Source organism: Cephus cinctus, unplaced genomic scaffold (genome assembly GCF_000341935.2).
Source record: "Cephus cinctus unplaced genomic scaffold, Ccin1 Ccin1_scaffold0143, whole genome shotgun sequence".
In the NCBI taxonomy this organism is placed as follows: domain Eukaryota; kingdom Metazoa; phylum Arthropoda; class Insecta; order Hymenoptera; family Cephidae; genus Cephus; species Cephus cinctus.
In genome coordinates this window covers 573,181-586,298 of record NW_014332873.1, presented here as the reverse complement: position 1 = coordinate 586,298, position 13,118 = coordinate 573,181, and the positions used below count along the sequence as shown (strand labels likewise).

The window sequence follows — 13,118 nt, the reverse complement described above, 5'->3', positions numbered from 1 at the left end:
CACCTCCCACCCGCCAAGGATATCGTGAGCCTTAACGGTATTGAAGTTTTTCGATATAAATGATTATTAACGTTTCTATCCATCCACGCGATCCGAAATATACAAGCTGTTACTTGAATTAAGGCGCTACCCCCCGCCACTCCCCCCATTGAATTATTCAAGACCCTGCCAACGAGCCATCCAGTACTTTTTCTTTTCTTTTCTTCTTACTTTTTCTACCCTCCCTTTAACCACAATGGACTCGACCGAGAGGCAAGAACAAGAAGCACCTTATTCCGCGTAATAAATGTGGAATGTAGATGACGAAAGAAACGGGTCACTTCGGGCTCTCTCGTGTTACTTCGGGATTTTTCTTCTAGTAACTTCTCAAGAACGGCTTCTTCGGCTCTTCTGCCCGCGAACAAGAGGAAATACCTATTGTCAGGGAAATCTCTGTCTTGGAGAATTGGACGTGTCTGTATGTGCGGATATTTCGCCTGGGTTGTAATTTTATCCAGCTCTTTTCACCCTTCTCTTTTTTCCCCTTACCCGCGCCTCCCTCCCTCTCACTAATACCCTCGAAAGATTAATGACTGCGTTGATTGAGCTGGAACGCTTCGAAACTAATAAGGAAGAACCATTTGATTATTAGCCTGACGTAACTCTTGGCCAGAGACGCCATTCGAAGCTAATTCGCTACTGGCTGCTCCGGCGATATCCGGTAAACCGTGAAAATCGAAGATGATTACTTTTTATTGGAAAATTCATTTGCCGTGACGAGGAAGAGCGACGGCGTGGAGAAAAGCGAAGCAGGCAGAATCCTAGGTGGCTGTACGAATAGAACTAGAAAGTTACTAGAAGCCAGTGGCGATTTGTGTATTGGTAAGGAGAAAAAACAAGGAAAAAAATATTACTAATAAGATCTAATAAAAATTCGAAAATGGTAAAAAAAAACGAATAACGAAAATAAAGAGAGACCAGATACGTCCAAGAGAGAGACAAAGAAGAATGATAAAGGATGAAAAGAAAAAGAAAGAAAAAAGTCGTGTATAAAGTCATTCTTGCATGCAAGCGTAATAGCATTTCTTTGAGAATCCTTAGTCCAAGGATTAACTCTATCGTGAAACGTCTAAGAGGGTGGCACAAAAATACTTCGTCCTAATTCTTTTCACGACTCATCACGGTAAAAACGTACTTTTGTATTAAAATGGAAATTTTTTTTTTTCATATTCTTTATCGTCCTCCTTATCAAAACTTTCGTCAACTGACATATACAGGTCTATCTTATTGGCAAAATATACTTAATAATTTATTAAATTGACAATTTTTTCGATTCACCGATCGATTCCAGCATATTGATAGGGATCGTTTTCAGTTATCATTAACTATCCACTATGACCTATGACCTTTGTCAGTATTACAGTGCATGTAGAACAATTCATTTAGGGGATGGTTATCAGCAGATTGTTATTTGCCTATCGTCTATAACGATATCAGTGAAATTGTTCGGTTAGAGGGTCGCATGTTCCCCAATCATGCGTGAGTACACAGAGAACAAATTGAATTTCATATGCGATCAATCGAAATGCGAAGGATTGGTTAATCGTTATCCGTTTCACTGTGTTATGCAACAAATAGGTATAGGGTACGTGGAATGACGAGGGCAGGCAATATTATTCAGGCATTATCGTCTCCTCATCCACCTAGGGGAAAAACGTTTCGGCGGGATGGTTAAAAAAAACCCTGGCAGAAAAGTACTGGGGTTCTAACGAGCAGCGTACAAAGGTTATGGGGCGTTTAGACGGTGATACGTCACGTCCTCGTCATTCCAGGGCATCGGAACACGTAGCGTAATACATAGGCGTCTCAAGTGTTTTATAGGCAATAAATGGTATCCAGTGTTGCTGCCAAAGGAAATCGAGAATGAGATGGCGAGGAATACGCCAATGGACTTGCCTCTTTGAGTCTTTTCGATATGACTATATTTTTTGTCATAGGTATTACGAAGGTTCTTTTGCTATATTCCTTTGGATATATTTGAACTTTTGTATATCGAATCTCCGTTTACTCTAACGAAGGTACTGTGTGCTGATTGGACGAACCTAATCAGGATTTGTCTTGTAGATAAAAATTTTTAGATCTACGGAGGAAAAAATATTGATACTATTTTGACTGAGAATTTCGAAGGTCGATTGCCTGTAGGACGTCGCTGGGACGTCTCGAATTTCGAGGCGAACTTTCGCTACCACCAAGACTGTACGCGTGGGAGTTTGCGATGGTTAACATCAAAAGTTATAATACACGAACTGTTTGGCATTGTAGCGAGAAGAGATATAAGTAAAAGAACAAAGGAGGAAGGAAAATTAGTTTGTGGGAAAAGAAACAGGGAAAGGAAAGCTTTGCGTAAATCCGCGAGAATTAACGTTCCCTGCGAGGGTTGATCCGCGTGGGCGAAGCGGGTGAGTCGCGTTGGAGCTGTTGATGCTTTTGGTTAAAACTGGTTGAATTGTAGGAATTAAAAAGGGAATCCCACGAAAAAGTCAAAACGGGGACAGTCAGTCAATAATGCTGATGCTGGAGGCAAAGTCAGAGCCGAAGCCGAGGAGTTCAAGCCGGAACATCCCCTGCGGGCAATTCGATCGATAATTCGATATACGTGCAATTCGCGAACTGTGATTAGACCGACGGGCTTTAAGATCATATATGCGCGCGTCATACAGCGATATACGTGCAGTACACAGGGGTATCACGCTGAACGTTGTAGGAGTGAAAATAGGCAGTTTTTCGAAAATACTCAAATTTTCCTGAAAAAAAAAGGAAAATTCAATATATTCAATTTTTTTTTTAACAAGCACGGATTTGCGAACTACGTCACGCGTGAAAACACATACGAATCTCGTAATGGCCAGAGCGAAGGGACGAGGTCGCGTAGGATGTCACGTAAGAATTTAATGGACCCGCAAAAACGGAATATCAATAGGATCGAGGGGTGGAGTAGGAGGTCGAGATTCAAAACGGTACTTGGTCCAGATCGAGTAAGATCGCTAAGTGAACTACGTAATGGCCTTCCGTGACAGTTTGACTAGTCAAGGTCGAAGACGGCTTCGACAGGGAGTTCGTGAGGACTGATATCTCGTTTGGACCAAACAAAGCAATCGACCTGTCCAATTATTCCGGCGACTTTTCATCACACGATGATTGAATTTATCTCGGCGAAGAAATCAGAAAATTTGCGTAAATGTTTCCGTCCCTTCGGTCCTTCGACAGTCCCCTCGGTCCTCGGTCCATAGGTACACCTTCAAGAGATTTGCTCTCTCGTTTCTTTTTTTATTCGTTATTCAACAATGAGAGCTCTCTTCACCCTCTTTATTATTTCCTTTAAAGCTTTTTAAGTCTCTGACGTATCGACGCTTATCGTCGCCGATTGTCGTTCGTCCAGCGACCCAGTATGCTTGGCATATATCTATAGCTGGGACAAAATTCCCAGTTGCCCCAGTTGCCCCAGTTGTCTCTATTAATTTGATCGTCCTGCCCGATTGACTTCGCTTCATCAGAATAAACCCGCGGAACGTCGTGCGCTCGAGTATCGGTCGAGTCGCAAGCTCGATAAATCTGTCTGCTGGCCGAGCAATTTCAGGAAAGTTAGACTCGGCCCGTAGACGCCGACGCCGACGCCGACGCTGCCATGGTCCGTGGCAAGCTACGCTATCGCCTTTAATATTCACCATCCGACAGCCATTGTTTTCTTGTTCCGTACAGTGACACTATATATACACACACGCGTTACGATTCCATCGAATTTTCACGACGCCGAGCGTCGACGCGACGCGCGAGGAGTTGCGCGTATCGCCGACGCCCTTGCATAATACACCGACGACTCAATCTCGTCCAATAGCGCCGGACTGAAAAATAATTTAAACACGAATCTGGATGCCATCCATTAGTCCTTTCGATTTTCAAGAATTTTCAGGAATTTCACATCTCGACCAATCAGTAGCTTGTCAGCGTTATCAGTTGCCGAATAGCTCATAGCGTTTTGGTTGAATTATACGCGTCTCACAACTCACTCTCTCTCTCTCTCTCTCTCTCTCTCTCTCTCTCTCTCTCTCTCTCTCTCTCTCTCGTAACTCTTGAAATCCACTTGACAGACTATTCGATCCCCAGCAATTCCAACCTCTCGCAAAAACATATACTCCAGATAGCCGTGGGTTAATTTCGCCCCACGGGTCTATACGGTTGGCATGTAAAACCTTTGGACCGAAGTTGCACCCGTGATGAATCCACGGTTAAATCTCTTTCGACGAGTTCGCCTCTCGGCTGAATTAAACTACAAGGTGGAGGCGGCGGAGGGTGAAGCGGCGGAGGGGACTGCGGAGACGCGGGAGGTTGGATTGCACGCGAACACAACTCTCGTGCCGTTTCTGCATCGTTTAGTCGTTGGGTTCTGTAGGGAGGCGAAGAGGATAGTTGTGGTTATACGTATAGATATACATAGCGGGCAAAAGAACAAGGGACGAGAAGGAGGTGAATTCGTCCTAAGAGAATTGCCTGGAAATCGCGTAGGATGCGAGTCCAACGATGCCAGACAAAAATAGCTCAGCTCGACGTTAGAATACGTCAATGATAAATTACGGGAATAAAACTTGTTTCTTATGAAGACATGAAAACGCGGAGACCCCGTAAACCGTAGAGCCGCATGCGTTGGGACGCAAAAGGGAAGGGGATTGCTAACGATCCAAATATTTTCATACGTCCATCCAAACTACTGTATAAGCTGAAAGAGAGAAAATTTTTTGAAAGTGCAATAAAAATATTACAGCATCACTTGAAATTTGGTTCGTATAATTTTTTCCTGTTTGCTCCGTTTTATCCCCCCCCCTTCCCCCCTTCCACCCAGATAGATACCCGACATGGCACATGAAATTTCTCACGAGGGCTGACCGTGTATAAATAGTACAGTCGAAAAAAGGAAGAATAGGGTGAACTTATTCCGGCACTGTATGCGAGAGACCTGACCTTTCGCAAGACGTCACTTCCTTCATTTTTACGCTGAGAAGAGCCAGGGGGATGAATTGCCTGGTTACGGTACGATGTCATTCTCGGTACCCCCGGTACCTCGTTACTCGCAGAACGAGTTATAAATAATAACGAAGCTGCGCTTCGGTCTCTGGTTCGTGACACAGGCGACACGCATGCGTGTAGTTGATTCTTTGGATGCCATTATAAAATATAATAAAAGTGACATATAACGCACGGTAGAGCCAGAGAGGGGGTAGTGGGAGGCTTATCGATCATACATAGGAGAAGATGCTTTTACGCGCAGCGTAAAGAAAAAGAGTTGGTTGCTCGTCGGTAAAGAGACGCTTGAAAAATCCTGGATAAGTTGGGTGGCGCATCCCTTATAAATAAAAAAAAAAAAAAAAAAAAAAAAAAAAATAAAATAGGAGACAAGAAACTCAATACGAAAATATCACATGACCCGAGTAAACCCTGGCTGATCGATATCGTCAGACTCGAAACGTCATTTAGTACTATAATACGTCGATACGTCGGTGTGAAAGCGAGTTTGTAAAACGCATATAAAATCACAGGAAGCTATGCGGATCCGTCTGGTTGTTCGGAGGTTAGGTTAGACTAATAACGAAGCCCAGGTACGAAGTCGGTTGAGCAATTGCCGGGTAATACATTGCACAACCGCTCGTCGTTAGAATTCCCGTAATTGCAGGGGAGGGTTTGCTGTCTTCGCTTGAGAACTCGCGTTAATAACCTGTATTACGTGGTTGCTGGCAAAAGGTGTTAATTGAAACGGTTGGCAGGACAGGTGGCATCGAGAAATTCTCGTACACACCGAATCGGCCGACTGGCCGAGTGTTTCCGGAGGCGGCGGAGCGTCGAAAATTTAATGGTCTTCATCACGAAGCTATACTCCGATAATGATAATGTCTGTGATAAATAAAGGGGATCTCTTATCAGGGGTCAGTATGTAAATCTTTAATTCCGGTCACGCGCCGCTGTCGATCCCTCTGTGGTTGCTGTCTATTAGCGGCACAGATGGCGAAGGGTCGCTGGGTTGCTGGTACATGCATTCGTCTTAGGAACGATCATAATCATCCAACCGTACAGGGCTAAAGTTTCGGGTAAGTGGGATACCGTGTTTCATCTGACGTCGCTACCACTCAAGATATACGGCTGTTCACTCGGAGCTATTCGTCCTGTACTCGAGCCCTTCGTACTTTGCAGAGTCCTGGGTTCCCCGTGCCGCTATTCGTCCTGGTCCCTTTCCAGGAGGCAGACCACGGGCAACCCCCCGAGAAAATCCTTTAATCCGGTCTTAAATCCGTTGAACGTTCGTCGGCCGGAAGTCAGAATGTAGGAGAGTCAAAAATATTGAAGTAAAAAAAAAATTAAAAAAAAAAGACACAGGTCCAGATGCTGTGAGATTTATCTTATAATGTATTTTTTTTACGTCCTTTATTATCCCGTGTTCGTTCCGTCTTTATCTAAGTCGAATCTTGGGTTTAGGAACGTCCCGACGACCTGCTCTTCTTCGCAAGGACGTCTCGTGACGCAACGGCGTCGGGAGGAGAATAATTGTCAGGGGGGTATATAAAAAGAATCCAATGATTATTCGAAGGAATTCGCAGGTGCCATAATACTTTGGCGAAGCTTCGATCGATTTCTAACGCGTCTCTGTGTAAGGCTGGAATTGAGGATTGGTTGAAAACCACCCTGAAGGGATACACGTACCCAATTTTAAGGGATGCTATCATCAGATTATCCTTAACGACGAGACGCATAAATTATGTCGGAGAGTGATCTACGGGAGCCGCAGACTCTCTACTAATATTTTCTCTCCCTCGTCCTTTCTTCTTTCTCTCTCGACAGAGAAAATGGGAAAGTGGCCGTTGAGAGAAAAAATATGTTGAACATATAACACACGAGACTCGCGTGGATGCCACTACTCGCTTCTAGGCGGAAGTCGAAAGTCGAGAGTGGATGGTGAAGTGGCAAAGAGATAGAGAGAGAGAGAGAGAGAGAGAGAGATCCTTAAGGTGGATACTTGGAAAAAGGATCCTTGTTCACGTAGAAAGGTCGGCTCTGATTCTCTCCTCTTTCCAGCTTCCCACAAATCTCTTAACGCTTCGCGAAGCAGAGGAACAAAATGCCGCACGACATCACTAGAAGCAGGAAGCAATTAGACATCCCGACCAGAGCCTTTTCTCACTCCCTGCACACCTTGATAGAGTGTCCATGATATAGTTACGTAATTAATAAATACCTCTAGTTTCACAGTCCCTCTCCAGTTGCAGAGTCAGATGTTCCAGGAGCAGCCACCAATACGGACCCATTCTCTCTGGTTCCCACTCAGATAAAACGGCAGATAGCATAAAACTCCTACTAAATGACAGTCAGTGCAGAAAGTCTGTATGCCGTAGGAGTGGAGCCAAGTGGTAACAATTTTTCTTATTGCGCTTACGATGGCAACAGTTATTGCAACCTAACAGCCGTTACGGTAAAACTTTGAGGTTGTATGTGCCCGTAGGTTGGTAGATACTAGCATATAAGAGAGAGAGAGAGAGAGAGACAGCGAATTCTCAACAAGGGATCAGAAGCTGAGACGATGCGTGCTCGCGTAAGCTTCTTTAGGATAATATCTGCCTCTGGTTCTCCAGACGGAGTTAGGCTGAAGCTATTATACGCGTGTGCTATGTACGAATAATCTGATAGGCGTCTACGCGTGAATTCATTGGAACCGAATTCCCATGTTAAACACAGAAGGAGCGTCGAAGGATATAGAGGACAGGGAAAAGAAACGGGAGACTTGACAAAAGTATGAGAACGCGTTAACGAGTATCGACAGCGGCAGGGCCGGTGAGTGTCGTGCCCTCTTTTTGTCTGCCTTCATCAGGATAAAGAGTAGAAATCCAAGATAAAAGTGGACGGCCATCCAGTGTAGGTGGAAGTGTCTCCGGTTGGCACTCTGAAAGGTACACGGGCAAACTCGCACCGACTGCTCCATTTATCCCGAACCAATCGCAGAGCCTTAAAATTTCACGGAGCTCCTGTAATCTTCTCTCCTGGCTCCCTCTACCTTCTCTCTTTCTCTTTCCCCAGTATTCCCCATTTGCTTTACTCTCTCCTTTCCGAAACTCCGCAGCCGGCCCCGAGGCTCGCCCGCTTTACAGTCCGGCAGAGACAGCCTCGATTTTAAACCTCTTAGTTCTCCGTAATCTCGATCCTTCTTTCTACGATCATTTTTCACTTTTGCCACACGTAACCGGGGAAAATGGGGAACTTCGAAGTGACTCCTGAAAGAGACAGTGCCGAGTGAACGGGTAAAATCGACGTAAAAATTTCAATCTCCCGCGTGAGATGGGACGTGAGCAGCAGGGGGGAGGACTGGGGACGTAATCGGTGGTAGTTTCTTAACATTCACCCTGTATAACAATACTGCATGAAGCCGCGATACAATCGATACGAAGTCGTTCAATCTTCTTTCTGTTGAAAGAACCTAGCGCCAATGGTTGAGTACAGGGGGTGGTTGCGGAGGTATAGGGTTACCAGGATGCCAGGGTGTCAGTCAGGGTGTTGCCTCTGTGATAACTTATCTCTAGAATTCTCTAATGCTCGGAGTCATCAGTCGATCCCTCTACCATCCGGTTGATCCAGAATAAACCGAAAATTCCTTTATTCGTTTATACGTTCGCACTCTTCGTGATTATATGAGATCAAGTTTTTTTTTAAATTCTTTTAAACGGACCTCGATCAACTCCTTGCATTTATTTCTATATGGTGTAGCATTTCCTGACCTACGTTCTATCCGCGACCCCAACGTGGCACTCCGCGGATCCCTTGGGCGCCAGGTGCACCCTTGCACCAGCCCGACTCGTCGGGCCTTTAATTTTTAATCCGCGGCACGTCAATTCCGGGAGCCTTCTCGACCGGATCTTCCCGCTAGCTCCTAATCCGTCATGGTAGAGGGGAACGTGAGGGCGGCGAGTATCCACAGGAATCAGCCGGCCTCTTTGGTAATGACTAACACGGTGGCATTTAATTCCAACAATAACCCTTTATTTTGCCTAGGTAAACAAGTACAGTCGGGTGATGTATACGAGCGCGGCTCTATACAATTCTACTATGCAACGCGGTCGCGGAGGTCATCCCTGTTGACGGTGGTCGGTTCAAATCTGCAACCGCCAGGACCCGTGGCGAGGCCCGCGGCCCCCCACTCCTCGTGCCAAGATGCACCGGCGGAGGCGCTTCACCCCCGGCTGCACGGCTTCGGGGCGGTCGCCTAAACTGCACTTACCGAATCTTCCGGTGAACCGTACCTTCCTTCCTCGTCACTCGGGTGGTTGGCAATTTTTCCTCCTCGTCGGCCGTCTGCTTCCTCTATCCTCGGAGTTCCGTAGGAGCACCGACGTCGTCGATAGATCCAATTCCATATCACGTCCGGGAAACAGCCATGTTGCCCAACAGGTCCTGCAAATCCCACCCACTCTCTCCACACTCAAACCAGAAAAATCGCGATACCTTATCCGCCGATTTTCGGTACTCCCGTTCCGCGGTTCACAACGAAGTGGCCCCCTTTCGGCTCCCTGTCCGAGGATTCCCGAAGAATCACGAGTCCACCCGAACTCGTGCGTTTACTCTCGCCTCGGTCCGCTCTTCGCTTTTCGGCGCTCACCGCCCGCCGGTCTCCGGGCGGCGCCGATCTTACCCGAGTCCGCCCGATTTTCGGGCTCGGCGGTGCCGGTTTCTCTCCCCGGCTTCCCCTTGCCACGAATCTTCGTCGTCATCGGCATTCTCTTGGCGGCTTTCGTTGGCGACACGGCTCTCCGTGCTCCTACGCTTTTATGTAACTGGCCGTCCCACGGACGCCACGTTACAATGGATAGATAACCCTTGTCACGAACGACCCTTGCTCCGTTGCTCTTTTTAGACCACTCGGCGGATTCATTTCTCAGTCAATTCATACGTTTCGCGGGGTTAACGCGAGTAATCCTGCCGTACGAAAACCCAGTAATTTGTAGAACTTGCATTTCGTTTCGTGAGGTTAGTACGAATAATAATAATAATTTTTTTAATATCCCATATACAGTTACTGTAATATCGTCTCAAGTGGCTAACAGTAATTTCGCGTGTGCGCGTGGTCGCGCGACGTTAACAAAACCACAGATTAATGAAGTCGTAATTGTAAAAGCGTCGCGATGCTTTTAAACATTTCGCGAGTAAATGAAAATCGTAACAATTTTACCGGGCAAATCGCAGCTTACGGAATTCTCTTTTAGCTGGTAATATTTTGGTTGTTTCTACGCTATTGTTTTTTTCTTTTTCTCTATATATACATATATATGTATATACACGGAAACATGATTACGTTTATATATAGGATTATTAACGGTACGTTTATAAAAACTGACTTTTTCCCTCGTTCTGTAAAATGACTTTGAACAGCCAGCCAAACAACAGTCGATCCAGCCAGTCATCTATGCCCATAGGACGATTTGGCAGCCGTGACGCAGGTAGGACCGCGAACGTTAAGAAAGTTGATGAAAGTTTGCCAATGCAGCTTGGGGGCTTGAAATACGTATCTTATAAAACGCACGGCAGAAAGTCCTCCGGCATCTCGATGAGTCTTAATAAGGGTTTAAGGACTTTGGCAGTCGGCAGGGCAGTTAGCAGCCGCAGGCTTTCAGCGAACGGCCTCTGCCGAGGAAGGTCGCTGGTGGCACGCGTTCGCTTTCCAGGCCACTCAATTGAATAGCCAGCAAAGTCCTCTCGTTAATTCTGCATTGCAAACCTTTTGCCAGTGCCAACTCGATTCGAGAACCATTTAATTATCCAACGTTTGTTCGTGCCTATCGATTTGCCGCGTCGAAATGCCTTTAGCAGCGACAGTGGCGCCACAGGGACCTGTAATCGGTTTGCCATTTTCTATAGCCTCGTGTAACACGGGTCTGTAATACGCTACGAATATATTCGTGAGGAGGACTTTTAATTATATCAGCTGTACATAATACATAGAGACCTTGAAACCGTATTATCGATATCCCATAGGAGTCAGGCTGCGTGACGCTTACAGTTTGAATGCACTCAGGGAGCGTCCAGTAAAAACAATAAAGGGAGTCAGACTGGATGAAACATTCATACCGTATAAATACGTTTTAAGGGCTTCTATTTGTTGGGTTAGGCTAGAAAACAGTTGCTTTGATATTTTTTTCTAAGTCATTTTTCCCATCGGCAAAAGATTGACGAGGCGCTTGGAGGTTAGGTTGGGTTAGATTACGGAAAGCGGATTACAAGTAGGTTGCGAAGGAGATGCAGTGTTTGCAAGCGAAGCTTATTTTACATGGTGCAAGAGTGCGCACCCGCACGCTTTTATCTACGTGTATATCTTTTCCACCCCCCGCGTCCCCCGCGGCAAGTGGGAAATAAAGGCAAACATTGTGATATCGAGGGGTGATTGGGCGACGCGTGCTCGCGCATGTTTAAATAGCATTAAGGTCTCTTGGCGAGATTATAAGGAGGGAAGAAAAGTGGAGAAGCCCTTTAGGAATTAAATATTCGTGCCAGCCAGTTGCCAGGGCCGTGCCAAAATTAATTTGGCCCCAAGACGCCAAAATTCAACGATATTTCTTACGCCGTAGGATACAAGGCGTCTTTCCATTATTCCCTTGTACGCTCACTTGAAAAGCAGCCTTCTCGCACGTTCCCAGGATGACGCTCCTTTCTATGGACACCCATAGAGGCAACGAGGACACATGCTCGGTAGGGATTGCCTAATGGTCAAAGAGGGATGGAATTTTACTTGGCTCCTAAACCTCTTTGACCTCTTTGTGTCCGGTTCGCGTTGTTTGCCCTTTTACGCCATTTTACTCTATCATCGATTGACCGCTCTGGAAAGCTTCCCATTAGCTACCGACCTACGTGTATCGGCGGGCAAAAGGCTTTTCGAAAAAAAAGCCTCTCAACGCAGTAGACCCACCTGTCCATTTTTTTTTATTTTTCCACTTTTTTTTCGCAATTTTCCTTTTTTCGCCCCATCCTCCACACATACTTATCGCCCTCGTATACTCCGGGTGTAAAATGACGCAATCCCCCCTACTCGCTTCGAGAGGATATTACAGATTTATACCCATGCTATATGTATACCTGGCCAAGGGTGCTCGAGACTAAGGACTTATTTTTTCTGAAGGTCAGGCAACTTCAGGATACTCGAAATTTCGTAGACGAATTTAAAACTGGCGATGGATCTTTCGTGAAAATTATTTTCTTTCTCAAAATCGACGAAATTTTCTTCACAGATTCCCCTCCCCCTCGCTCCCTGCTCCAGCGTTTATAATACAGTCGCGAATTGCGCATTGTGGAAACTCCAGTAAGAATTATAAGGAGGAAGCCAGCAGACGCCGGATGCAAATGGGAGAAGAAAAAAGAGTCCGCCGCGACTTTCATTACCGCACGCTTTCATTCGGTTTACCCGAAGCGCCGTTGCCAACGGGAATCCTTTGTGCGTTGGGATATGAATGGCGAACGAAACTCACTGAATCGCATTGAATTGGATAAGGCGCAGCGAGATACTTCAGATTCACGCATCGCTTCTGTCAGATAACCGACTTCTTCGTCTTCTCGATTCTTCGGGCAGCCAGCCTGACAATCTCGTCGACGATAAATAACGAAATTTCTTTTTATCATCGGCAGTCGTTATCGCGTATTATTCCCGCGGCGGAGGGGCAAGGGGGGCACCAAGGGAGAAATTTAAGAAGAACCCGGGTTTCCCTGGGGGACGCGACAGCGACTTTACACTAAACGTGTTTTCCGTATTGAGTAAATGAACCTCGTCAATTATACTTAGGGAACTCACCTCGTCTTCTCTCTCTCTCTCTCTCTCTCTATCTCTATCTATCTATCACGCTCCCTCTCTTCTCTTTGCTCTTGTAGTACGAGACCACGTGGAATTAATTAAATAAATGGTGGCGCGCATAATAGAGGAGCGAGACTGTAATTGAGAGGGTGAACGGAATCGCTGGGGATCTGTGGGGGTCTGGGCGGAGAGGGTGGGTGTGGTCCCTTGTAGGGGATGGACCAGAGAGGACTGATAGAATGTTTTTTTTTTTTTTTTTTTTTTTTTTTTTTTT

General features: G+C 45.9%; 1 protein-coding gene across 4 annotated transcripts in view; it reads left to right on the top strand.

The window, feature by feature from the left end:
- The window catches only part of LOC107263267 (hemicentin-1), a 53,440-nt gene that overhangs the window by 16,755 nt on the left and 23,567 nt on the right, over positions 1-13,118 (top strand). Inside the window, exons 1-2 of one of the 4 annotated variants that reach the window (XM_025080587.1) lie at positions 9,990-10,035; positions 10,438-10,505. The exons of 1 other annotated variant lie outside the window; for it this stretch is intronic. Coding sequence is in view for 1 of the 3 variants with exons in the window: in XM_015730276.2 (XP_015585762.1) it covers positions 10,216-10,274 (59 nt within the window). In the remaining 2 variants the exon portion in view is untranslated. Of the gene's footprint in view, positions 1-9,939; positions 10,036-10,122; positions 10,275-10,437; positions 10,506-13,118 lie in introns of those variants that run through there. 2 more of the 4 variants (XM_015730278.2, XM_015730276.2) reach the window with 2 other exon arrangements.